Source organism: Enoplosus armatus, chromosome 2, assembly GCF_043641665.1.
Source record: "Enoplosus armatus isolate fEnoArm2 chromosome 2, fEnoArm2.hap1, whole genome shotgun sequence".
Lineage (NCBI taxonomy): Eukaryota > Metazoa > Chordata > Actinopteri > Centrarchiformes > Enoplosidae > Enoplosus > Enoplosus armatus.
Window position 1 is genome coordinate 12,003,024 of NC_092181.1, and position 27,760 is coordinate 12,030,783.

At 41.1% G+C, this 27,760-nt stretch overlaps 1 protein-coding gene across 1 annotated transcript; it reads right to left on the reverse strand.

Moving 5' to 3' along the window:
* Nucleotides 1-3,839: 3,839 nt before the first annotated feature.
* evi5l (ecotropic viral integration site 5 like) lies at nt 3,840-27,760 on the reverse strand. The gene is made up of 19 exons (XM_070916666.1): nt 27,519-27,760; nt 23,537-23,726; nt 22,396-22,620; nt 21,245-21,319; nt 20,857-20,982; nt 20,544-20,687; nt 20,349-20,438; nt 19,580-19,677; nt 19,307-19,367; nt 19,098-19,151; nt 18,521-18,553; nt 17,489-17,629; nt 10,033-10,149; nt 9,264-9,404; nt 8,979-9,155; nt 8,418-8,564; nt 7,893-7,988; nt 7,667-7,762; nt 3,840-4,151 (listed from the first exon to the last, which is right to left on the reverse strand). Exons 1-19 carry the CDS (start codon nt 27,758-27,760, stop codon nt 3,840-3,842), a joined length of 2,565 nt encoding a protein of 854 aa, XP_070772767.1.

The window sequence follows — 27,760 nt, forward strand, 5'->3', positions numbered from 1 at the left end:
TGAAACATGCTTTGAGTGGTTACTCTGTCACAAATGAAACAGTAGAAGAAGAAGAGCGACTTGTCCGTATGTTTGCAGCTCAGCCAAACAAATCATGATCTGAGAGGATTTATCGCTTCACAATGCTTTAATAAAGAAGACTAATGTTCAGGTTACCAGGTTACGCTCAAAAAGAAGTTGTTTGTACATGTGTTGTCCAACCACGTCTTAAGGAAAGCGTTTATAGCTGTTACTAACGGCCACACTTGGTGAAATACCATCATAAAGGGCGGAGACACGATATTGTTTAAATTATGTACGCATCAAAAGTGACAGAAATATAGGTGTGTCAAGAATGAATTTCAAAGGCAGCTTATTTTCTCACCTCTGCACAGCTGGCCAATCACGGCATGAGGTGGCTGTGAATGTCGGATTGTCGGTTTTAAAAAGTTACAGAAGTTGTTGGACACAGGCCCACAGGACGGTGTGGTGGTTTCCAAAAGCTATGCGTCAACCAATCCTAAGTATACTGGCACCTTAAAGTAGGCAGACAATGTTTTCAGACACTAATACTTAACTCATGATCCAGTGTTTCCTAAACCAATTTATGTCTTATAATAATCTTTTCCTGTAAATCATTTGAATCCCACATGGGAAAGACGGACACCACCAGTAACAATGAAAACTACAATATAGAGAGACAATAACAGACTGTAAATGCATTGAATAGCTATTGCCAGCCATGAATATGATCAAAAAGAAGGTTTTATGGGATGAAAATCTTAAGGATTATAACATTAAGTGAGAATTTCAGCCAGTTATGACCCAAAGTAAATGAATCTGAGGGTACAAATCTCATGCTCAACAGTGCCGATGCCAGTCTACACTCTGTATGTCCGAAGAACTAGAAGGAATTCAACTGAAACCATTTGTACAACACTCACTTGGTCTGACGATATCCAAACACTGATTTCAGTGTAGAGATTTCAGTTGTTACACCAAACAATGACCACTAAAAGGCTGTTATGTGCAACAGTATGGTGGGCAAACCAACATCCTCTTTAGCTCTTTGATGGCCATTACTGGATGATCCAATTTCCTTATTTCTGAGAAAACGTAATGATCTCCTTTACCATTCCTTCTCTTGTATTGCACTAAATAAAAATGTTAGTTAGTCGTGAAGCAGAAAGTGGGCCTTTAGAGAATTTGGAGAAAATATTCCAACATCAGTTTTAAGAATAATGAAGCACAATACAAAGACCAGATGGATAGCAAACGTCAAGGTCCCTCTGAAGAGCTGAATATAATAAGAAATGATCTCACCATGAGTCCAGTAAACACACAGCATATCTCGCTGCTTAATGTCATGAGCAGAAAGTTCCTCTTTCTCCATAGTGCAAAAAGCGGATCCCTGCTCTACATACGACACCCTGTTTGATAAACTATACACACTCACCATCTTCAGTAAGACTCGACTGACAGTGATACAACTTTAAATCTTATCTATATACCTTTGTTCCTCTTACACTGTATATTTCATATTTCTCCATACATTTTACACCCTTTTTTTTTCCCTACACAGAATATATTAATGTTTGATATGTAAAATATTTTCCATCCACACGCTCTCCAGTCATGACGACAGCCTTTTTGTTTGCATCCTTACAATATGAATTACTCCCTCCACCTTCATTGGCCCACATGCTGCAGTTCTAGCTGTCAAAAAGTGATATGAGCACATGAACCGGTGACTCCAGATCAGCGCTGTTACCTGGATTCCCTTTAGCTTGTATGTGACACTGATGATTAAAGGGATAGTTTGACATTTTGGGAAATGCACTTATTCCCTTGAGAGGACTGTTAAATGTGAAGCTACAGCGAAGAGATGGTTAGCTTAGCTTAGCATTAAGACTAGAAACGGGGCAAAACAGGTGGCCTAGCTCTGTCCAAAGGTTAAAAAACCTGCCTCTAAAACTCACTAATTAACATGTGTCTTGTTTTGGTTAAAGCAACAAAAAAACCCCGTAACTTTTGAAAGAGTAAATAACATTCCTACATAACATAACATAACAATTCTTCCTTTTACAAGTTAAAAGTTTAATAAATAAGCAATAAAATGCACCCTGTGGTCAATTCAACTCATTTGGTCTGGTATGACCAGTAGCTTATAATGTTAGCTCATGTTTGCAAACCTTAGCTAGATATTGCATTGTATCTGTATTTGTAATTGAGATTACGGAGTCGGTTCACAGACTTTATAACTCTTTTCTACTTCTTTTAGCATTTTAAATGTACTTAGTCCCGTTCAAAAACAGTGTAAAAACAGGTTTTCTTGACTGTACGCATGGAATAATCCAGCACATAACCCCCCCCCCCCCCAAGCTAAGGTAACAATCTCCTGCCTGTAGCTTCATATTTAATAGAGTGGTGAATGACGAATAAATGTATTTTCTAAAATGTTAAACTATTCCTTTAACTCACACATACTCAATGATAATGCTTGGCTTTGAAGGAAACCAAATTGTTCCCATCGTTGCTAAATGTTGAGAAGCTCCAGGGAGGAATCGAGTTAAACTGCTCAGTTTTCAGATTTGATCGGTCTGCACAGTAGTTGTCAACCTAATCTATGGCAGAGTTTACAGGAGGTGTTGTTGATGTTCACCTCACAAAGATAAAAAACAAACAAAAACAAAACAAAACAGAAAGAACAAAATGGAAGACGTAAATCAAAAATCATAGCAGCACATTTTCCGTCTCTGAAACACTCAGCGTCACAGTAAACCTGTAACAGACGACTAGTTGGCACAAAGGACGGTGTAGAAAGTTTGGCCTCTGTCGGTATCTCTACACTCCTATAGTTTCATATAGATATATAAAAAATTCAAAAAAATATCAAAATAAATTAAAACATATAAATAATTTAAAAACAAAACAAAAGATTTGGCAACATCGAGTTTCTCCCTTCCTTTTTTGTGGGTGATGGTGAATGTGTTTTGACATGAGCTGTTGTATTAACTCGCTTGCCTTCTTGTCGTCTGCAAGCCGCACACCCAGACAACACACATATTTAGTATGTTAAAATATTCATGATTGGTTTATGAATGCCGTCTTGTGATATCCCTAAAGTCTGCTGTGTACATTTGCCTATACTGCACCTTCTCATACTCATCACCTTTTATATTAACACTTGGTCTACTGAGAGGTAAATGGATGGCTGATACAGGTTTCTTTGTTTCTTGAGAGGCATAAAAAGGGATAAAGATGTATTTAACTGTGAACCAATCAGGAAGGAGAGTTATATAAGGATAGACAGAGCATAGAGTGTGTCAAGTGTCTATTACTCAGTTTATAGGGAGAGGGAAGAGTTGTTTTCTGTCTGTCTAGCGATGTTTCACTCCTCGTCGCAGTCACAGATTCAGGTCCAGTGGTCGATCTCGAGCAGCGAGCAGCAACAACAGTCTTGCTGGTCCAGTTTCAGTCCACTTTGTTTGTTTGTGTGTCATATGTTTTTGTTTGTGGATGGATATGTATTTTGGCGGACAGTTTCTGGCGCAGTTACACAAGGAGCAAGGAGAGAGGCTTTACATTACCTCTTGGTCAGGGAACACAGGATCGGACAGTGTGGGGAACAAGGTGATGGAGACGGTGACGGGAGCGGAGGGACGACGGGTAGTGATGATCAGAGGAGGTCCAATCAATGCCACTATGTCTGCATCAAGTTAAAGGTAAACACTGGAAAAGCCGAGGAGGACTGGATTGTATAATACAGTCCCAAATTCAGTAGCAGTCCTGTCCTGTTGAGCTCCAGTGTCTCTTTAGGTCAAAGAAATCCAATGAAACCTTCACACCTCCTGCAGGTCTCAGTTATCCAGCGCCTCGGCGCACACCATGCTGCCGTACAGCTGCTGTGGGTCCGGATGTGTCCGCACCCGCTCCTCTGCCTCGCTGTCCGTGCTGCCCTCGCTGTCGAGACGGGCAGACGGGTGACACGAGCCGGTCAGGGTGGGGTAAAGGGCATTGGCTGGCAGCGGGCTGGGGAGGAGGTCCTCGTCTGAGCTCAGGTAGTCGCCCTCGGCGGAGGCGGGGCTGGCCAGACAGAGATCCTGGTAGTTGGTACTTCCGCCTCCACCGCTGACCCTGGGGGCCGCCTTCTGCCCTCGCAACTGCCTGATCTGAATACAGAGAAGAAGGTTTTACTTAAATCGGCCCTACAGGAAAGTTTTGCATATATTTCAGAGGTATTTACAGTATTTCATCCTACTGAAAGCAGGAGGGCTGAGATTTTAAAGGCTGACGTTATTGTGTTAATTCTTGTCAGTAAATCCCAAGAAAAGACCCACCAACAATAAGATGGTCCGCCTCTGAATACTTTCTTCTTCCCCACCTGTCCTAGCCCATTCATTCCTACTGGAGATGTAAGTCCTTCAAAATGGATCACAAATATACAGCTCCAGTTTCTAAAACAGCTGGGCACTGCAGTTTTTTTAGCAAATGTTACTCAAACAGAAGCAAGCAGAGTATCTATTGGGGACTATTTTAAATGGTGGATAAATACACAGTTGGTGCTCTAACATGCGTGATCAACTCAAAATAAACTACAGTTCATTGTCATGTAACATGTCACCCAGTGCAACAGTGCGGCTAATTAATGCGTTTTTAATAGTCTTTGGACAACAATGGAGCTCTATGGCACAGAGGAATACGCTTTATCAGGATTTTTATTATGAATGTCATCATAATAAATACATGTTAAAATTGCAGACACAATCAAAAGTGTAAACCGATTTGATATCAATGAGGGAGAAATGGGCAGCTGAAGGCTTGTTAAAAATATTGATCCGGTGGTTTTATATCATTTCTGTTTTCTTCAAGTTGTCTATCATAAAGTTAACAAGAGGGAAAAGAAGGCCTTTAAGTGATGTAGTCTATAGTATTCATATTTCCAGCAAAACATCTGCACGGATGACGATGATATGATGACTGCAGACGCCATGTTTCCATAGAAACTCAAGAGTACAGCTGCATGCAGTGTACAGATCTTTGTGTTTGTTATCTTAAAAGTGCACTCCTTCCTCCCAGATCACAGCTGATGTTTTGAAACTCAACTAAAGTTCTCAGCTGAGTTTCAAAACATCATCAGTGAAATGCAAGAATTTCTGATATAATAGTACATACTTAAATAATAATAGACTATGGTTTAATAGTCTATAAATTGGTTTAAATCTGTTACAGGAGCCTTTGCAAAAGCATTAAATGTCAGGTGCTGGGAATTTCTTTTAGGTTTTTGGGTGTGAAAAAAAAAAAAAACCCCTGTGAAACCCACTGATCTGTATCCTGCTTACCATTTTAAGGTTGAGTAAATAGGGCAGTGGGGTCTTTACAGCTAAATCTGAGCACCAGAAGTCTCAAAAAATCGAACAAATTAGACAATAAATGTGTTTCCGTTCCATAGCTGCTGTCCAGCTCTCACATTACGTGGTTGCTCTTTGCCTGACAGAAAAGCTACCGCTACATATGCATGCTTTTGTCGTGTTAACCTTGCATGTACCACAGTGACTCATGACAAATCACAGAGGTTTTTGTTTCCCCCTGTCATCTCTGTCTCAACTCTATAGGACTGGGGGGAGGGGGAAACCAGTGGTTAACCAATGGAAATGTTTTGACTGTCTGACTGCTCTTCAAGCTGCAGCAAAATAAAGAACTTTCGTCAGGCTTTTTTGGATTCATTTTCTATCATTTAGTTTTTGCAATATAAACAGGATGAATAGCCATGTCGAGCTGAATCACAATAAGTAATGTGTATAAATATGTGTGCAAGATCCTCTCAGATGCATTACGTAGAGTTTGTCATTATTCTACATCTGACTCAATCATGAGATCATCGACTATACTGAGATTTTTCTAAATTGTTCACTGCTTCCTCATTTGTACTCACGCAAGTTTCGGTCTCATTTATCAAACCACTGCTTTGATAAAAAAAGGTGGGGAGAGGACAAGAAAAAATGAGGAGAGGAGCGGTAAAGGGCAGGGCAGTCTCATCACACCCCCTCACTTTAAAGTTGAAACACTTGCCTCCTAGTCACGCACTGCCACTCTCTGAATGAACAACTGTTGGGTTTGGGTTTGGTGAGAACTTTGTGTCTCCAAAACAGGGCTGGAAAGATCTTCATAAACCTGAGAGGTCATTGAATTTTCTCAACCCACGAGTCCCCCTCCCCCCAGGTGAAATGAAAACATGAGTGAGTGAACAACTGTGTACAGAAGCTGCACAGCTGTGGGTTCAACTAAAATAGAAAAAAACCCAAAAAAAAACGTTCTGACTGTCACACACTTATTGCTTTGAAACTCACACAGTTTTAATAGAGTTAAAGCCAACTGAGAATAGAGCTGCTGGGGAGCAGCAGTGGTCTCTTATTACAAGAAAGACACAACTGTGAGTGAGTCAGAGTGTAAGCGGTGTGTCTGTTGTGAGGCTGCATGTAGATGAAAAGCTTCTTCTGTGGTGGTTAGCAAATGCAGGATATCTACCTTCAGTATCTACACTATACATGCACTGTGTGTCTGCGTAACCCGCCATTTAAAAGCACAACTCATCTGACGAAATCATACAGTAAGCAATATTATTAACTATACATTTGTCAGCTTTATTACTGCGAACGTAAGAAATCATAGGCACATAGATTATAAAATGTCATTAATCAGTGAAAGCAAACAAGAAACAATTGAAGGCTCTGAACTCCATTTTAAATAATCTGTCACTGGGTCAGATTTCACAAGAATCTGCAGGTGCTTTATGGCACGAAGGACCAGTTCCAGGCCACTAAATCTCTGCAAGCTGAAAGGTTTCATATAGAAGATTCAAATAGGTCTGGTGTTGTGCCTATTAACGTCTGTTTCCGCCGGTTGGAGAAACAAGCAAACAATCAGAGCTTAGAAAGTGGGATTAAGAACTACATAGCTAGCCAGCTACACTGATAATAAACTGTGACAGAAAGTGTGGATGAGATTGATGCTGCTCTTCAAGTTGTTTCCACTTCCAGACATGAAAAAATGACGTTAGCAGGAGAATACATCCCTTGCTACCGAACAAAAAAAACCCAAAACACCCTTCCCAACAAGACAACAGTTAACATGAACACAACGACTGGATGAATGATGTGAAATAAAATAATTTTGTTCCATTTATTGATTTGTCACTTGGCCTAAAAAATATCAGCCAATTGTGAAAAATCATCACAGTGTCCCAGAGTCAAATGTGACGTCTTCAAACTGCTTGTTTTGCCCAACCAACGGTCTTACATATTGAATTTACAAAATATATAAAACAAAGCAAATACATTTGAGAAGCTGGAATTGGGGAATACTGAAAAAATTAATTCTCTGTTGATCAGTATCAGTAAATCCACTTATCATTTCAGCTCTAGGAGGAACAGCGAAAGACTGATGGAAGACACACTGCTGACGTTTATTTTGTCTTCAGTAAAGAAAACAAACGTGCAGTGATGTCAGAGGGGGACATGAGGAGTAGTCCGACTGCTTCCTGTGCTGCAGCAGTGAAGTTGACACTCCCAAGTGGCGTTGTCATGGTGTCATGGAGTATCACAGTTCACAGTGTAATATTTATCTTTAAAATGCTACATGTGGTGCAGGTTTATTGCGTGTATGTATGTGTGCATGTGTGTCCAACCTCGTTCTTGAGTTCAGCAATCTGGTCCCGGAGCTGGTTGATGTACTGTCTGGAGTCTGAGTGGTTCAGCTGGCCCTGGATCAGCCCTTCCTCCTTCTGAAAAAACACATTTTGAGGCTACAGTCTCTTTATTGTTATGATACTGTTAAATAAATCATCTGCACACAGATGTAAACACACACACACACACACACACACACACACACACACACACACACACACACACCTGTATCTCGAGTTCAGCGATCTTCTGCCTGAGTTCAGCCACAGCAGCCATACTGTCTGCTTCTCTCAGTCGCACCGCCATCACCTCCTCTTTACTCTGCATGTGAGAGGGGAGAGGGAGGGGGTCCAAAGACAGACAGAGAGAGAGAGAGAGGAGAAGATATTTCCTGCTTAATAGCTGAACACTGTGGATGACAATGATATACTGGATTTCAATGATGGATAATGACGATGCATCATGAACGGTTTACGTCCTGCTCTGTCCTCCATCACTACATCTGTCCTTCTTTTCTGAATATGAATCCCAGAATTTATCGTCAGACTCATTTCATTTACTCCTCCCTTCTTCTTCCTTCACTGTCGTTCCCTCCCTCTTTTTATGCTCTTCCTTCCTCGTTGTTTTTTCCATCCAGTTATTGGTGTCTCTACTGTATATTCACATCTTTTATGTTTGCCTGTCTCCCTGTTATTTCTCTCCCCTCTCGCTGACTCCTTTTCTTTTTCTCTCTCTTCTCTCCTTCCAGACCTTGCAGTCGGACTCGGATTGCTTCCTTTTCATCTCGTTGAGTTGGGCCTGGAGAGCTTTGTTCTGATTGGCCAGCATCTGGAGCCGGTCCTGCAGGGCGGAGCGTTCCTGCTCGTTGCGACCGATCAGCTTGCTGTGGATCTGGTTCTAGAGTGAATGAAGTCCAATTTGAGAGGGTGAGTAGGGCTCCAACAAATTATAATTTTCATCATTAATAAATAGATTTTGTTTTTTATGAATCATTTAGCCTGTGAAATGGAAATAATGAAAACTCCCAGAGAGTAAGGTGACATCTTGAACAGTCCAATTGACAATGATACAGTGAATGTTTGGCATTATTGTTGTCAATTACTTTTCTGTTCATTTTCTTAGTGATTATTTGACAAATCGTTTAAGTACTAGAGAGGAGAAGGTTTTTCTCTCCATGTCATATCTATAAAATGCTTGAAAAAAATCAAACTACGCTGACCTTTATATCTATATCTGTGCATGTAAGAGAGGGACAGTGTGTATACCCTGTATAACTGACTGACAGTGTGTGCGTTGTAAGGTATGTCTGACCTGGCTCTCCAGCTGCAGGGCTTTGAGTTTGACCTCTCGGAGCTCAGCCTGAGCCTGGGCCTCCCTCAGTCTGACCGTCATCAGTTTGTCCTGCAGCTCGTTCATGGCGTTCTTCTTTGGGGATTCCTTCCAGTGGCCGCCTCCACCACCTGTGCTGCTGCCACGGGACATGTGATGCTGCAGAAACACAGAGTGCACACAGGTGAACTCACCTGCCGCCGCACAGATGGAGCACATGAACATGCACACACACAGACGCAGCAGCTGTTTGTGTGTATGTGTTACCTGCCAGCGCTGGTTGAGCTCAGTGACGGTGTCCTGCATCTCTCTGAATGAGCGCAGCGTCTCCAGCTCCCTCAACTTCATCTGCTTCACCTCCTCCTGAAGAGCTGCCATGTTGTTCTCATCAGGCAGGCAGGTGCTCCTCTGGAGGGACAAACATGCCATTTATACAGTTAAAAAAGACAAACTAGTCTACAGCCATGCTAGCGGCTCAGTGAGGCTGTACTTAGGCACAGGAGTGCTTTAAGCTAAATGCTAACATGCTAATGTTATGCAGGTATGACACCTGCCAAACACTGCCATGTTCAATCACCTTAATTTAGCGTCTTAGCATGCTAACATTTGCACTAAACACAACGTTCAGCTGAGGCTGATAATGTCATTAGTTTTGGACGTATTCGGTCATAAACCAAAGTATTGAACAAAATGTTGTTGTTGTTTTTTTAATTGAACCTGATGATGGAACTAGATGAAAAGTTAAGGAGTCAACAAAGTTATTACAATTCATCTAGAAGGTGAAAGTTTGTTGAGATATTTCAGCTTTAGCGTTCAGTTTTCTGTTCCAGTAAAATCATCATCAGGAGGTGTTGTGTCTCAACACCTTATGAAGTGAAACTGAAAGCTTGAAACCTCAAATATGCTTTCTTTCATTGTTTGGAATAACTTTACAGTACAATCATCAGCAAACAGATCATCTTTAACACATCGACAGTTTCACACGCCTGCTGTCTCTGTTCATCTTTCACACTTCAATGTGAGTCTGCTAGTTCACCTTCTCCAGGTCGAGGACCTTGTCTTGCATTTCCTTCATCGCTCCCAGCAGTTCGGCCTCGCGCAGTCTGGACTGCTCCAGCTGGGTCTGCAGATTGCTCACAAACGGCTCTGTGTACTGGAACAAACATCACTGGTGTTACACAGGTATATTGTATAACAGGGCAGTGGGGCTTGATACCAACTTGATCATTTGTTGATCAGCGCTCTTGAGATTGTGTTGGTATACGCACACCGGAGATATTAGTTGAACAGAGGAGCCTACGTGATGGAGTTAGTCATGACTAGGACTTCAGCTCAGCTAGGATTACCACAGTGCTGCACTGGGTGTGAATTCTGCCACAAGCTGCCGTTATAGTGTGGTCAGTGGTTAGGTTAGTGCACATGCGCAGACCGTGCATGCAGCCTGTTACAGTCGCTCCTGTCTGTTTTCTTTTTTTTTTCTTACTTTTTTCCTTTACCATAACTTCATAGTTGTGTAATTTACCCCCGGGGATGAATAAAGTGTTTCTGATTCTGATTTCTGTTATATGGCTTTCTCTTTCTGTTTCTTTTGTCTCTTCTGCTGAGAAATCTAACAGCAAACTGAGTGTTCACACACTGCATCCTGGCATGTCCAGTGTTTGTCCTTTTCTGAGGGCTAACATTGTCATCAAGAAGGAGAGAAAGTTTTCTGCACATCTTTACATTTGGGGAAGCCACAAAGGAAACAAGAGTTATTGCGTTATTATTCCTCATTTCTGCAACAAATAAATCAAGAGCATCAATTACAACATGGCGCTTTAACCCTTGATCATGATCATCTACAGCGAGTCTGAAAACTGTTCAAGGCTTTTAAACGATGTCAGTTGATTTTTATCATCTGTGACTGATGTTCCCAGTACTTAGTAAATGTCTGTATAGTAACTTCAAAGTAGCTGATCAACAAAGTGAAGTTGGTATCAAGCTTCACTCCTGCCCCACTGACTCAGAGTGTCAGAAAAGAGAAACTACTGTACATTTTTATGTCACCACGTCAAAGTAAAACGGGGCGTGAGAGCAGCAGAAAAACAGAGAGGGCTGAGTGGAAAAATACAAAAGCTTGAAATTGGTCAAGTACATAGCGTGCATAAAAGAGTCTCGATTTGTCATTTCAGGCTTCTCAGTCTTGGTTATCAAAGAGGACTGTGAGTGTCTGGAGGTGTGTGAACTCTGGTAGGTGATGGGTACAAGTAATCTGAGCTGGAATAAAAATCACTCGTCACAATGGCATCATTTAGAGCGCTCAGATCCCACATTTAAAAACCCAAATAATGAATCAGTGACGTGCAAGTAACATTTGCTTGATTCACATCTTTTGCTTGGTCTTCATTCCATGTGAAGGTTGAAAAGACAGAAGTACGATTTTTGTCACACATTGTATTCTCTCAGATGAGTGTGATTTGCTGATGTGAACCGTGTGAATTTTAACTGTGAATTTATTTTTGTCTAGGTTAGCAAAGTGCTATTTCTCTGAACCTCTTCTATATTACTAACATATTCAAACAGCTGCTAGTGTCTGTAGAAAAGTAACTTTTTGCTCTTCACATATTAGAAAAGGTGTGGTCTTATATTCCTAATTAATTTGTCCTCCAACAGCATCATATGTAGTGGCACCACAAGTTACATATAGGCAGAGAAGACTACTTTACATACCTCCATGTAAAAATACTCCATTACAAGTAAAAGTCCTGCATTCAAGTGTTACACAAGTATTATGTGTAAAATGTCATTTAAGTATCAACAATAAAAGTACTCAATGCATAATAACTGACCCCGTGAGTGTTATTAAATATTACAATTTTAGATTATCATTGCTGATGCATTCATATATAAGTACTATTTTACTGTTGTAGTTGGTCGAGGTAGAGCTATAGATTACATTATATACTGTTGGGTAGTTTAACCTATAACAATGCATCATATTTTATACATTTATTATAAAATATGTCTTGAATGTAAAATCTAAAGTTTGTTAAGTAATTAGTAACTCTGGATGTCAAAATAAAGGGTGTGGAGTGAAAAGTAAAATATTTCCCTCTGAATTGCAGTGGCGTAGAAGTACAAAATACATACTTGAGTAAATGTACTTATTTACATTCCACCACTGTAGGATGGATTATGGTTTATGAAACCAGCGACGGAAATTTAAAACATTGGTGATCAAATATTAAAAACAGTATAATGCAGTGTTTTCAACCTTTAAGGTCCATATGTATTTAGACAGCTGTAAGTTTCATATTGTTTCAGGTGACTATGGTGTTAAAGGGTGTTTTCTGGATGTAAACATCCTATAAATGAAGTGAGAGTAAGTACTATAACTTAATATTAAACCTAACAGATTGCAATGTATCAGTCTCGGGGTGCTGAGCTTTGCAGGGTTGGTTCATGAATAAATTACTCATTTCCTCTGAGCTTCATATGGAAACATGACTGTGTGAGTCGCCTCTTTGTTATCAAAAGAAACACAAATTAAAATGCAGGAAAGAAAAGATCAAAACCAAACTCAAACCAAATAAAAAATTAAATCTCTTATAGTTTGATTACAGTTTGGAGCAATAATTACCCAGAGCTGATTCTCACACACGCATGAATAAAATGTCCCGTTAGTGCTGGGGCTGCACAGCACTGAGCTGTCAGCCTGCATGTGTTGTTCCTGATGTGGGTGTGTTTAAATAATGACGGTGTGATTGTTTGACTAGTATGGAGGAAGCACAGAGTGGGTGAAATAAAATGCAGTAAAAGCAGGATGATAGGTGAGATTACACCATCAGTTACTGTAGAAATATATCAATATATTACACAGATGATATCAAACACTGAACATTGAAAGGTTCCCTGTGGAGTTTTGACCTCTAGTAACGCTACAGAGCAATACTTTTATGTGTGGGAACTTGTTTTGTTTGTTTTCGTGCACATTAATGCTGGTGACACAATGTAAATGGTGGATTTGATTTGATTTGATTCGATTATATGGATATGCAGGTGGTGATAATGCACCATGTAACACAGCGATGCGCCAAAAAAGGCAGAGAGGAAGAAGAACAACGCTGGTTAGTAAACATGGACGTAAACAATGCAGTTTTCAAACTTGAAAAATCAGCTTTGAGGACAGAAATGCATTCAACACTTTTGTTAAACGTGGTGGATTCACACACTATGTTTTGATGAGTAATGAACTTTGTTTATTTACAAGAAAACGCATTAAAGGTCAATGTAAAGTCACTGCACGCAAACTGAAACAAGCTCCGACAAAAATATTATAGGAAAATTTGAGGGGTCAAAGCAGTGCTCCTAAAATACATTATTTTATTCATTAATCACTTTCTTTACATATACTAACTTGTCCCTTAAACACAAACTGAAACAGCAGACTACAAAATGCACCCTTTTTATATTTCTCTAGTATTGGCTTCTCTGCACTGGCTCCCTGTAAAATCCAGAATAGAGTGTAAAATCCTTCTCCTGACCTACAAAGCTCTTACTGGTCAGGCACCATCATATCTTAAAGAGCTCATAGTACCCTATTACCCCACTAGAGCACTGCGCTCCCAGAATGCAGGGTTGCTTGTGGTTCCTAGAGTCTCCAAAAGCAGAACAGGAGCCAGAGCCTTCAGCTATCAAGCTCCTCTCCTGTGGAACCGGCTCCCAGTTTGGGTCCGGGAGGCAGACACACTCTCTACTTTTAAGAGGAGGCTTAAAACTTTGCTTTTTGATAACGCTTATAGTTAGGGCTGGCTCGGGCCTGCCTGGACCAGCCCCTAGTTATGCTGCTATAGGCCTAGACTGCTGGGGGACTTCCCATGATGCACTGAGCTTTCCTCCTCTCCCTCTCCATCTTTACACATTCATGTCCCTCCAATGTTACTAACTTTATATCTTCCCCGGAGCTTCTTTGTGCTTTGTCGTCTCGCAGGTTCCTGTGGATCGTGGTCCTGGTACACCTTGCTGCTGCCACCATGGGCCCGCTTGACTCTCATCACTACAGTTATTATGTTCAGTTGTAGTTCTGTTACTATTAAAGCTGTTATTGCTATTATTAATCTCAGCTATTATTACAGCTGTAACTACTATTATCAGTCATATTTCCATTATTATTTTTATAATTACAGCTGCTATGGCTACTGCTGGTGCTGCCATACATCTCTGTCTGTCTGTCTGTCTGTCTGTCTATACTCTCTGTCTGTCTGTCTGTCTGTCTCCCTCTCTCTCTCTCTCTCTCTCCAATCCAACCGGTCAAAGCAGATGGCCGCCCACCTAGAGTCTGGTTCTGCTCGAGGTTTCTGCCTCTTAAAAGGAAGTTTTTCCTTGCCACTGTCGCCAAAGTGCTTGCTCATGGTGGGAACTGTTGGGTCTCTGTAATAACATTATAAAGAGTTGGTCTACACCTGCTCTATTTGAGAAGTGTCATGAGATGACTTTTGTTGTGATTTGGCGCTATATAAATAAAACTGAATTGAAATGAATTTATTTTGTTTTTCTTTTAAACCCTCAAAGCAGAATCTTTGAAGACCACAGGTTGCTAATGGAGTCAGTTTCTCAAATCTACAAATCTGTGACAAACTGCATCCTAAATCATCTTACAACTCACTTGTTTAGCATTTTCTTGACGTGAAAACTTTGTGGTTTGTGCAGTTTGAGTCCATGTTGTGATCATCCTGTCAATCATCTCTTCTATTTTCTCATTGTTTTATATCCCTCTGTAAAGTGTATATAATACAATAATACATTTTATTTATAGAGCACTTTTAGAACACTCTTTACATGCTGTGTCTCAAACCTGATAAACCTGACCGGTCAGGGGAATCAAGAAGCTTTGATACAATCTGCATATTGAGCATTTCTGGTGTTCCTTGTAGGGTTGCAAAACGGATCTTATGTTTTGGAGGCTTGTGTTGCATACATTTCAACTTCTACAAAAGTTTCTCAAGACAGCCTGTGTTGTAATTAGTTCATTCAAGTCAAACACTGGCTGCTCTAAATCTGATAAGACTGACTGTGTGTTGTAAGATGACTTGACATCTTTAAGAAAAGGCAGAACCTTTCTTGGGCAAATGTGCAGATAATCTGTCAACATTATGTTTATTATTAAATGAATATCTCAACATTTTGGGAGAAGAATGACACCACTCTCATGTTTGTTTGTTAAATATGAACTTAGAGCCGACTAATTGTTAGCTGAGCTTAGCATAAAGGCTGGAAGGAGGGGGAAACAGCTAGCCTGGAACTGTCTGTTTGTTCACAGCAATTTGTACGGGGTTTATGTTTTATATAGATTAAACAAATAACATACAACGCGCTTGAAGGCTGCTTTTGTTACCTTTGGGCAGAGCCAGGCTAGCTGTTTCCACCTGTTTCCCGTCTCTATGCTAAGCTAAGTGGCTCTAGCTTTACATCTAGCAAACAGATATATCTAACAAAGCAAATAAGAGTATTTCCAAAAAAGTCAAAGTAGTCCTATAAGTTATTAAGACGGGTTTTGAAAATGGGTTTTGCCCTATTTTCTCTATTTTTACAAACACTTTCACACCATTAGTACTTTTTGGTTGTGTCTCTTTTACAACTTGGTATCAATTGAATCAGGAACTACATTTAAGATTTTGCACATAAAAGCAGCGTTTGAGTTTGAAAGCAGTTAACTATCTCTTGAAGTAATGAACCATTCGACGATTCAGCAGAGAAATGCAGATCAACTGCTTCTTCCCTGAGAGGAAATCTTACAACATGAATCCCTTGTTCAACATACAGTGCATCCGGAAAGTATTCACAGCGCTTCACTTTTTCCACATTTTGTTATGTTGCAGCCTTATACCAAAATGGATTAAATTCATTTTTTTCCTCAAAATTCTACACACAACACCCCATAATGACAACGTGAAAAAAGTTTTTTTGAGATTTTTGCAAATTTATTAAAAATAAAAAACCTGAGAAATCACATGTACATAAGTATTCACAGCCTTTGCTCAATACTTTGTTGATGCACCTTTGGCAGCAATTACAGCCTCAAGTCTTTTTGAATATGATGCCACAAGCTTGGCACACCTATCTTTGGGCAGTTTCACCCATTCCTCTTTGCAGCACCTTTCAAGCTCCATCAGGTTGGATGGGAAGCGTCGGTGCACAGCCATTTTCAGATCTCTCCAGAGATGTTCAATCGGATTCAAGTCTGGGCTCTGGCTGGGCCACTCAAGGACATTCACAGAGTTGTCCTGAAGCCACTCCTTTGATATCTTGGCTGTGTGCTTAGGGTCGTTGTCCTGCTGAAAGATAAACCGTCGCCCCAGTCTGAGGTCAAGAGCGCTCTGGAGCAGGTTTTCATCCGGGATGTCTCTGTACTTTGCTGCATTCATCTTTCCCTCTATCCTGACTAGTCTCCCAGTTCCTGCCGCTGAAAAACATCCCCACAGCATGATGCTGCCACCACCATGCTTCACTGTAGGGATGGTATTGGCCTGGTGATGAGCGGTGCCTGGTTTCCTCCAAACGTGACGCCTGGCATTCACACCAAAGAGTTCAATCTTTGTCTCATCAGACCAGAGAATTTTGTTTCTCATGGTCTGAGAGTCCTTCAGGTGCCTTTTGGCAAACTCCAGGCGGGCTGCTATGTGCCTTTTACTAAGGAGTGGCTTCCGTCTGGCCACTCTACCATACAGGCCTGATTGGTGGATTGCTGCAGAGATGGTTGTCCTTCTGGAAGGTTCTCCTCTCTCCACAGAGGAACTCTGGAGCTCTGACAGAGTGACCATCGGGTTCTTGGTCACCTCCCTGACTAAGGCCCTTCTCCCCCGATTACTCAGTTTAGATGGCCGGCCAGCTCTAGGAAGAGTCCTGGTGGTTCCGAACTTCTTCCACTTACGGATGATGGAGGCCACTGTGCTCATTGGGACCTTCAAAGCAGCAGAAATTTTTCTGTAACCTTCCCCAGATTTGTGCCTCGAGACAATCCTGTCTCGGAGGTCTACAGACAATTCCTTTGACTTCATGCTTGGTTTGTGCTCTGACATGCACTGTCAACTGTGGGACCTTATATAGACAGGTGTGTGCCTTTCCAAATCATGTCCAATCAACTGAATTTACCACAGGTGGACTCCAATTAAGCGGCAGAAACATCTCAAGGATGATCAGTGGAAACAGGATGCACCTGAGCTCAATTTTGAGCTTCATGGCAAAGGCTGAATACTTATGTACATGTGATTTCTTAGTTTTTTATTTTTAATAAATTTGCAAAAATTTCAAAAAAACTTTTTTCACATTGTCATTATGGGGTGTTGTGTGTAGAATTTTGAGGAAAAAAATTAATTTAATCCATTTTGGAATAAGGGTGTAACATAACAAAATGTGGAAAAAGTGAAGCGCCGTGAATACTTTCCGGATGCACTGTACATGTGGGAAAATGACATTGGAATTGGTTTGAGCACAGATTGTGGGTTGGTGTTTACCCTCTGTTGCTGCAGCTCTCTGATGGTGTCCTGTGCCTTCTCGAGGCTCTCGCTGGCTGTGTTGCACTGCTGCCTCACCACCGCCAGCTCCCGCTTGATCACGTAGTTCTCCTCTGCTTCCTGCGCCCTCGTCACCTGACCCTGGATCAGCAAGCCAAAGCAAAACGAGGGTGAAGATCAGCTGTGGAGTTTAAACTTTAAAATGCAGACTACATACCAATGTAGGGAAAAGGTTAATTCTGGGCATTGAGGGAATGCAACATTATTATGCTACATGGTGCATAGCAGATCTTTTTGGCCTTAAAGGAATCGTTTGGGAAATAGGCTTATTTGCTTTCTTGCAGAGGGCTGGCTGAGAAGATCATATCTTATATCTGTCCATTAAATACTAAAGCTACAGCCAGCAGCTGGTTAGCTTAGCTTAGCATAAAGATGGAAAACAAGGGAAACAGCTAGCCTGGCTCTGTCTGTTATTTGTGAACTTTAGAAGTGCTGCTATGTGAAATTTGTCACTGTTGAACAGAGCTGTTTCTCCCTCGTTTCCAGTCTATATGCTAAGCTAAGCTAAGCTAAGCGTCTCCTGGCGGTAGCCTCATATTTAGTGTACCGACATGAGAGTCTTCTTTTCTAACTCCCTGCAAGAAAGCAAATAAGTGCATTTCCCAAAATGTTGAACTGTATGGGATATTTCATTCACATTTTGGTAAACTACAAGTATTTATAATAATAAATTGTAATAGTTATATTAGTGATAATAATAAACGTTTACATGCCACATGCAAAGATTGTACAACTTCATATTATAATTTCCCTCGTGGATGAACCGCACATGCAATTAGGGATTAAAGAACAGTCTTGTGGACTGAACAGATATACAACATAAACAAAATTCTTTCATGCACTTTTGGCAGGTTACTGTTAAGAAGAGGAAGAGAAGCAGTGCAGGAGAGCAGAAAGAGGAGGAGGAGGAGGGAGGTGTGAGTAGGGCAGAGGACAGCGAGGTCAGTGGGAAAGTGGTTTCCAGTACTCTACCTGTATCAGTCTGTCTGCCAGAGCAGCACTCTCCTACAGTGCAGCAGTGAAGGAGAGGAACAACAGGATGAAAAAAAAAAAGAGATGAAGAGAGAGAAAGACAATGGGACACCAGGGAGGATAAACCACAGCAAAACCCAAGAGGAAATTCAAGGAAAAGAAAGAAACGGGATCACAGGTTGGGGAGTCAATCATTGGAAACAAATGTAAAGATGTTTGTGAAGAAGAAAGAGGCAGCAGTGAGATCACTCACAAGAAAAGTGTTTCAGAGAGGAAGATTAAAAACTGCAGTGTGTCTTAATATCAGAGTGTTGGAGCAGGGCAACCAACCGCAAGCATCCACATCCAACACACATACACACAGGACCAATAACAACAAGCTCCTCAGGAGAAGAAAAGCAACAACAGAGAATGAGCTCACAAATTGAAACTCACTGCATTGTCTCGTTACAGTGTTTAACCAGCTCTGATCAAAAAGTCCTGCGCTGAGCAATCTGGCTGTTTCGTCTCAATGATGCTGCACAAACTTGATTTATTTTAGCATTTAGATAAACTGGAATCAAAGCCCATCTCTTACCTTCTCCAGCGTCTCAATCCTCTGCTTCAGCAGCCTGTTTTCTGTGCGTAACCTCTGTGCAGATGAAGAGAGGGGAGAGAGGTACAGGACAGTTATCCTCCTAAACCCTGCTAAAAGTGTTTTTGTAATATTCACATCATGCACAAATTAATTGAATACACACACACACACACACACACACACACACACACACACACACACACACACACCTTGATCTCAATTTGTTCCTCCATTTCTTTGTTCTTGATTGTGGTATATTCTTTCTCAAGTCTGATAAAAAAAATAACACAGGATTATGCAATGTTAAATTAAATCATTTTTTAAGAACTTAATCTCGTGGTTGCTTCGTTGATTGGTTTTAACTATAACACTTAAAAAGCAAAAACCTCAGCATTAGTAAGACAGAATTACAAATCCTACTGGGTTACGTGAAGCCCGCCCAGAGTCTCATTAGTCGTTAGTGGAGTAAAAAGCGCTCTTACTTCTTCATCCTCTTGGGGTTGTATTTGACCTGGTAGGCCCTGAGGATCAGCTTGTCTGGGCAGCTGTCAAACTGGTGGGGGATCACCTTCTGGAAATGCTGGCAGAGCCGGAGGGAAACACACACAAGATTAGAGAGCTCAAGACAGACAAAGATGCTCATTCATATTCTATGAAGATGCAGGCAGACACATTTTAGAAGAGTGAAGAGGAGTGGCTAAGGCCCAACGCTGGCCTTGTTTCTGTAACAACGATGATTCTGATACACTTTGATTCATAGACGATAAAGTTTATATATTAATATATCAATACATTGAAAATTAAGTTACAGATATATTTATTTTGAGTTAAAACATCATCATTTCAGTAATTATATGTAGTTACTGCCCTATTTTATACTGCATATTACCCAATAGCAAGAGAGGAAAGAAACTGTAAAATGATGTATAAGTGAAAGAAATTCAACAACCTGAGCTACAACCTTTGATTATTTTCTTATTTTGTCTCTAATTAGAGATCAGAAACAATAAATATGAATCAACATCTAATTCACCGGTTTGGTGGGTTTCTACTGCATTACTGTGAACACCATCACATTTCATCGAATGTGCCCGTTTCTGTTTTGCATTAATGTGAGTGATGTAGATCAGTCATTCAGATCAGTAGTTCAGGAAGCTTGCGTGCAAAAGGGAAAGTGTGACGTGGAGCTTTCGACTCGTGTACATGAAACAAATTTTTGCAGCAAGCGGCAATAAAGCTGCCGCTGCTTACCTGCGACATGCCCTCCATGTCCAGCTGAATGAGGTCAGTCTGGTTGTACTGCAGGATGGCCAGGCCCACACGGAAGATAATCTCTAGGCCCTACACACAGGTCATATATTTCATTATGTGTGTTGAGCTGAAATGACAGATTAGTAGACCACATATACACAGTCTTAAAAACACATAACTCAAAATATTTCCTACCTCATACATGAAAATATCAAAGATGCGTGTGGCGACAGGCAGAGGGAGGAAGGTGAGGAAAAGGGTGAGGAACCAGGACGAAGCATACATGGATGTGTGGAAACTCTGGGACCGAAAATGGACGTTCAGCTCTGGAAGTTGCTCCTAAGATTAAAAAAAAAACAAGAGCATGTCTCTAAATTATAGTCAAAAGGACATATAAAGAGAACGTGATGTGCTGGAGATATGAATGAATGATTTGCTGCCCCTTTGTGGAGGAGTGTTACACTGCAAGCCTTGTGTTTGTTGATGGACTCTCCTGCTTCCTCTGTACCTGTAGCAGATACTCAAACTGGTAGATGCAGAGGCCCAGCTCGGCCATGCTGGGTTTGAACAGCTCCCTCAGACGGTACTCCTGCATCAGACGCACAAAAACACAAAAGGCCTCCTCTTCGGGCATCTGGGAGGAGGTGAGAAGGGGTGAGTAAAGTTCCCACATTAGGTATAAATTAGACATTTCTTATGTTGAACAGTTTATTATGCAGTGACTCCCATATCTCACTAATAACCTCTAGAGACAACTGCAATTTCTCAAAAACATAATTAACTGTTTTTGGTAGCAGTACTCAGAGGAATCTAGTGGGACTGATTACAGTGAACCTCAGGTGCTGTACTGGGACTTCCTCCTTATGGATCATTCTCTTGAAATATTTCACCATTACCTGCATAAGCAGTAGACCAACGATGAATGCGCTGCCTTGGCAGTAGCCCACCTCTCGATCCACCAGCGAGTACGCCTAAAAAACACACACACACACACACACACACACACACACACACACACACACACACACAGTATTTATAGAAAGCAGCAGAGATGACACCTGTAATCCTGACCGAACATTCAGACTGTGAGCAACAGCATCAACAAATCACCGGAGGTCCCTTCATTTCCTGCGCAGCTGAGCTACCAGGGAACTCGACTGATGTCTAGACGGCCAACAAGCTTGTTTCCATGGCTCTCATGAACAAAATCACATTAAGGAGGTGACACTACAAGTTCATTACAATTCAAATCTTTCCAGTTTGTTGCATCTTTTTCTGAAAGACTCCTGGAAGAAACGTTTCAAAATGGCAGTTGATTATTGTTACTTTTTGTCAGTAGTACTACAAAACACTTCTGGTTCCAGTTTCTCAAATGTGAAGATTTGCTGCTTTTCTTTGTTTTATATCACTGACTGTTGATCAGACAAAACAAGCATCACCTTGGACTAATAATTTCAGAAATTATTAACTTAGAAGATAACCAGTGGAGTTTAGTGCTATGGATACATTTATGAGGGGGTCCCGTTTGTTTTGTAATGTGCAGGTACGTGAACATGCGGGCAGAGTGATCCACATTCGTTGCTGATCGATAGTTGGTGGCGTCAACGCACAAAGAAACAAAGGCAGTGAAGAAGAAGACTGCAACATTTTTTTTTAAATACATCTTCAAGGCTTTATCTTTGCCTTTATTAGATAAGAAACAGTCAAGAGTTGACAGGAAATTAAGGAAAGACAAATTTCCATGGCAACATTGCCAGTATTTTGAAGGCCGCCAGGCCGCCTGATTGTTAACAATGTTAAGACACACCATCTCTACATCCAGTACAAGAGGAGCAGAACAATAACAGATTCACCTGATTACTCACAGTGTGAATGCATGCCAAATGACTATATAACATTTAACACTCTGTATCCACGGTCAAACACACATAACGTGCAAACAAAGACATTTACTCCAAAAGACACAAGTGTCACCTTTTCATAGAGGCTAAATATCAAGCCTGAGAAGTTCAGACCTTAAGGTGGTGTGAGATGCTGCAGTGCTCACCTTCATGACGTTGAAGAGGACTTCCTGCCCCAGGCTGTCCTGGCCTTTGAAGAACTCGTGCTCGGGGTAGGTGCGGGCGATGTCTCTGCGGATGAGCTTCTCGCAGGGGGACGACATCTTCAGCAGCTCAGAGTACTGGTTCTTCACCGGCATGTCAGTGGCGTTGCCCAGCAGCTGCCAGACGATGGCCCGGAAATGATGAGGGATGCCCTTTCTGATCAACTCCTGGAGGGCAGAGAGGGAGAGAGACATTAAAGAGGGTTAATATCTCGCTCCTTTATGCAGAGAGGGATGCAATTTTAAGCATCTCTAACTATCTCTTTAAGAGTAAAGAGCGGGTAGATGAGAGAGGAGGAATCCATTATGAAATGATGAATAGATATATTTACAAGGACAATTTAATATCATTTCATAATTAAAGCCACTCAGTACATTATGATGTATCAATTCTTCACCCACTCATATTTTTCATTAAAGCCAAACTCCACGTCATTTTTCTGTAGAGTTTGCAGGCAGCCAGTGCCATTTTGCTTGGTTTGTCTGCTCTCCCATTTCGCCCCTGACTCATTTTGCTGTCCCCTCTCTCATCCATCTTCTCTTCCCCTGGGTTTTCTCTTTTTGTCACAGAGGACGCAGACAGACTCGGAGAGAAAGAGGATGTAGAGACAGGGGTATTGGTGCAGTGCAACTAAAAGGTGTTTGGTGTCATTGTATAAAAACAAAAATAAAAATAAAAATTATATAAACACATGGCATCAGATCATGAAGGTTTTCTTCCACAAACTCTGTTCAGTTGTAGGGGAACGTCAACAAAAATAAACCCAGGGCTCTATGACACACACACATGCACACAGCTAAAAAGGACACACACTGTGACCTTGTGAATAAAAACAGACCAGTGACAAGTGAGTGTGGATATAGACGGCTTCTGAATGAAAGGTGCAATGAGTCAGGGATTTATGGGGACCTCTTTCTGTTTTGTCCCGTAAAGCGATCCAGTAAACTTCCTGTGAAACCAACAGTTGTATCCTCTAATCCTCTTACTGTTGTTCTTATTGTTAATTGCATTCAATGACTCATTCTTAGGAAACCGCTGCATTATAATCTTTAATTTTCCATCTCCAGGTCCCTGATCCCCCACCTTCAGGAGTTTGTCCTTCTTGCGTCTCCATTCCTCCCACTCGTTGACGATGCGGCCCCACAGGATCCAAGTGTCCTCCTCCAGGTGTGACAGGTTGGAGGAGGCCGAGGAGCTGGACACCAGTGAGGAGCCGCTGTTGCGCCGTGAACCGCTCATCGACCGCATGGACTTGGAATCAGCCTCCAGTAACCTGCAGGAAGAGACAGATTCCCAAATTATAATTGATTATTTCTGATGGAAAAGGTCCATGATTCCATGGCACAGCATGTTTGTCTTATACAGGATGGGACACACAGTGGAGAGTGACAGGGAAGCTAAGATGAGCATTAGGAGTCATCGGCAGGCAGATGTGACATTGAGGCAGACTGTGACATTGCGAGGATCAGAACAGTTTGTGGACAACCTTGCAGAGGCACCAGAAGCCTCAGGGCCGGTTACCTTAAACTACAGAATCAGAGGCCCATGAGGATATTACACACAGGGCTGACTGGCTGCGAACATTTTAAATAGACAAAAAAGAAACACTATGCCTTTTTTTGGGTGGAAGTTGACCAGTGAGTCAAACTGATAGAAAGCAATAAGATAATCTATCTTTTATATATTTCAAATGCCAAGCAGCCAAGCTATCTCAACCTAATAAATTACTATGCTGCCTTTATGAGCACAGAGTTGGATGTTGAGCATGCATAAACAATATAAACAAAAAGGTACTGTAAACCGAGGATAGTCTGTTGTTTTTTAGTTCATTGAAAATGTTGTAGAAAATGGACCATATCTCATATGCAGTAATACTTTGTTTTACATACAGTACAATAATCTGTGCATATTGTAAACAAGGAGGCTGGCAGAGTATCTGTGGGTCATATTTCCAGCAACACATCTTTATCCCAGTACGCCACATGTTTACATGTCTACATGACCGTGCAAAATTTTGGTTTGTATAGGAATAATAATAAAGTGTGTTTATCACTTTGGTCTTGAGATGAAAACATTAAAAAGTCTTGTGTTTCGTCACATATTCATGGATTGCTGTTATTTACAAAGTCAAAGGGTTTGGCTGGTTTATCTGAGTCAGAAAACCTTATGCTGTGTTTCACACAAATAATCAGTTAAAGAAATAGTTTGGCATTTTGGGAAAAAGCTAATTAAATTTTCTTTGCTGAGAGTTAGATGAAAAGATCAATACCACTTTCATGTCTGCATGGTAAATATGAAACTGCAGCCTATTAACTTAGCAAGTGAGTCACTGCTCCCAGACAAGAAGTAGTCCAGCAAATAACCCCTTGTAAAACCACAACTTGTTTTTACACCTCAGTTTTTGCATGGATTGAACAAACAAGATAAAATAAGTTAACTACTGAGCTGTACAGGTGCTCGTAGGCTGATTTTGTTACCTTTGGACAGAGCCCAACTTTCTGTTTTCCCCTGTTTCCAGTCTTCATGCTAAGCTAAGCTAACCAGCTGCTGGCTGTAGCTTCATATGTCATGTGCAGACATGAGAGAAGTTTCAATCTTCTCACCTAACTCTCGACAAGAAAGCAATATTTTTCCAAAATGTTGAACTATTTCTTTGGATGTTTTTTTTTTTATGTATTCCTCTGAGTCAGGGGCAGCAGGACAGCTGGAAGCAGAGATGATGTGATTAAAGAGGCTGCTGTTTGCCCCGAGGGTGTTGGGTTCAGTCCCACTTTGACCCAGAGTGTCTGATTCTTTTAAGTCACTTGACTTCTACGTCCTACACTTTGACTCCTCTGATGAAACATGTGATGGCTGGAGGAAGAACTGTACAGTATGTGGCTCCTTAAATATCACAGTGCTACTCCTTTTTCTTTTAAAAGTGGCTTACTGTCTGATGAGTCCCCGCTGAGGTTAATAAAGTCTAATAAAAACTAAATGTAGTTTAGTTTCTGCACTGGTGGGTCATGTCAGGTGAACATTTCCCACGGAGAATCTGTTGTGCTTAGTTGTGTGGGATTAAACCTTACCTAACACAGGGATTAAACCTCACCCATGAATGGAAAAGTCACTTTCTAAAACATGACTGTGAAACCAGGTGATGACATTTTCAGACATTATCACTGAAGAACAGATCCTGAACTGATTAAATAATGAGCTTCCTGAAAGAACAGACAGTAGCATCCAGGGTACATGTATGTGTTTTACATTCCAGTGAGAATTAAAGGTTATTTGGTTTAATGGCCGAGGCACTACTCTGATGGAGAGACACTGACAGCAGGAACAGATGACAGGAAGTCATGCTGGTAATGTGAATTTCAGAGTGTGTCAGATAACATTCTGAGATAAAGTGAAATCTTTGTAGTGTTGATTAAAAATACAATTGTACTTCACAGTTAACAATGTTTCCTGCAATATCACTGTAATGATATTGCAATGATAAATAGTGTATGATAAACACTGGATGAAATGGGATTGCTACTCTCAGGACACATTAATGCTCTTTTTTTTTAACCACTCCTTTTTGTTTTCAATACTAAGCGGCGACAGTGGCTAAATCCCTGTGTGATGAACTGTGTATCTGTCTGTGTTCATTTGGTGACCTAATCCTAGTCCTTCTGTTCGTCTTCTTCTTGAAATTTAAATGTTATAAAAAGAAACATTTTCCACAGACAAATACTATATACTGCCCAGCGTCCACTTTTTTTAAAACACTAACCTACATAGTCATTTTTTGTTATGAGCCCGTGTGTTTCTTGCAGATGTAGGGCATGCAGATTCGTGATTCTAGGTCAAATTGACATTGGCTTGTGGTAATTTTACACACATCCCTTTGCTCTGGACTGGGTGTTACACACCTTGAACAATGACAATGTTTCAACTCTCTGTGGACTTGAAAGGTGACTGTAAAACATTTGGTTTCATTGTTTAATCGAGCACAGCTGCTGCAGTCTGCTTGGATTCATGACGGTTATGTTGAAAAAAGTATCAAAACATCCATAGAAACTTTTTAAACCACTCCTGTTGCATAATTCACTTCTCTGCTATCCATCTGAAAGCTTGTTTCAAGTAGTTGTAGGGCTGACCACACTTCTTCAGTCTCAAAGTGATACTTGAACCCAAGTCGAACTTTTGAGTTTGAGAAGGTTAAGCCTCACAAATATACAGCAAGTTCTGATATTTTCATGCACTCTTGAAAATCAGGGAAATATTAATTTAGTTTGGCTTGCTTTGCTTTGCATGGCCAGTGAAGGAAAAAGACTTTCTTCAGCTCAGCATACTTCTGGGTGTTCGGCAATATTCTGTTTATTGATCAAGGTAATTTATTGAGGACGGTGATATCAGTGGTTGCTATGTACTGCACAACACTAAATGTTGTCTGTGTGGGATCACAACTCACACACTGTAACACTGTACAATTTCAGGAAGAAGAATAGCTACCTAGTTTGCTGATAACCGTTACCACTATCATCTTTTTACAAACGGCCCCTACAGATCTTATTTTTATCCCCTATCATGAAGTTATAATCATCTCCCATATTAGACCATCTCATTAATTACTTGCTGTTTTAACTCTACCTTCAACCCTAATTATTAGTTTTGTTCACGTAACATCTAACGTAGCTAGCGTAGTTAGTTAATGATGTGCTCCTTGGCCTTGTAAGTAACAATTGATTACTGTATGTATTGAGCTAATTAGCTAAACATGCTAACAACATCATATTCCGTTAAAGCTTATTTAGCTGATTGCTTGTGTTCTTGGATTTGGAAAAAGACATGACCCTCCAAACTCTTCAAATGGTTTCATCACGTGGAGAAACCAGAGCTGACAGGCCTGCTGCGTCTAGCTTCGGTTGCTAAGCTATGAATGGACAAGGGCAGGGGTTTAGCTAACAGTCAATTATTAGGGAGTATAAAACTTTACACACATCCAATCCCTCAGTTTTAATTGGTTAAACCTGCTCCTGTACAACTGTAACAACGTTAAGTTTTCACTCCAATAGTTACGATGAGCTACTGATCTCACCTGTTCTGCTCCTCCAGTTTGGCCAGCAGCTCCAGTTCATCAGGACTCAGGTTCTCGGAGTCTGCCGGGGATGCCGCTGGTGCTGACAGCACTGCATCATGGGAAGAGGAGTCTGGGCTGAGCACTGGGCTGCCTGTTGACGGGGGGTCTGGGTCCATGCCGGGAGGTGAAGAAGGGCACTCTAGCAGAGGGAGAGCCCCACTAGAGCCCTCTCTTTCTGGGCTGCCGCTGGGTATAGACAT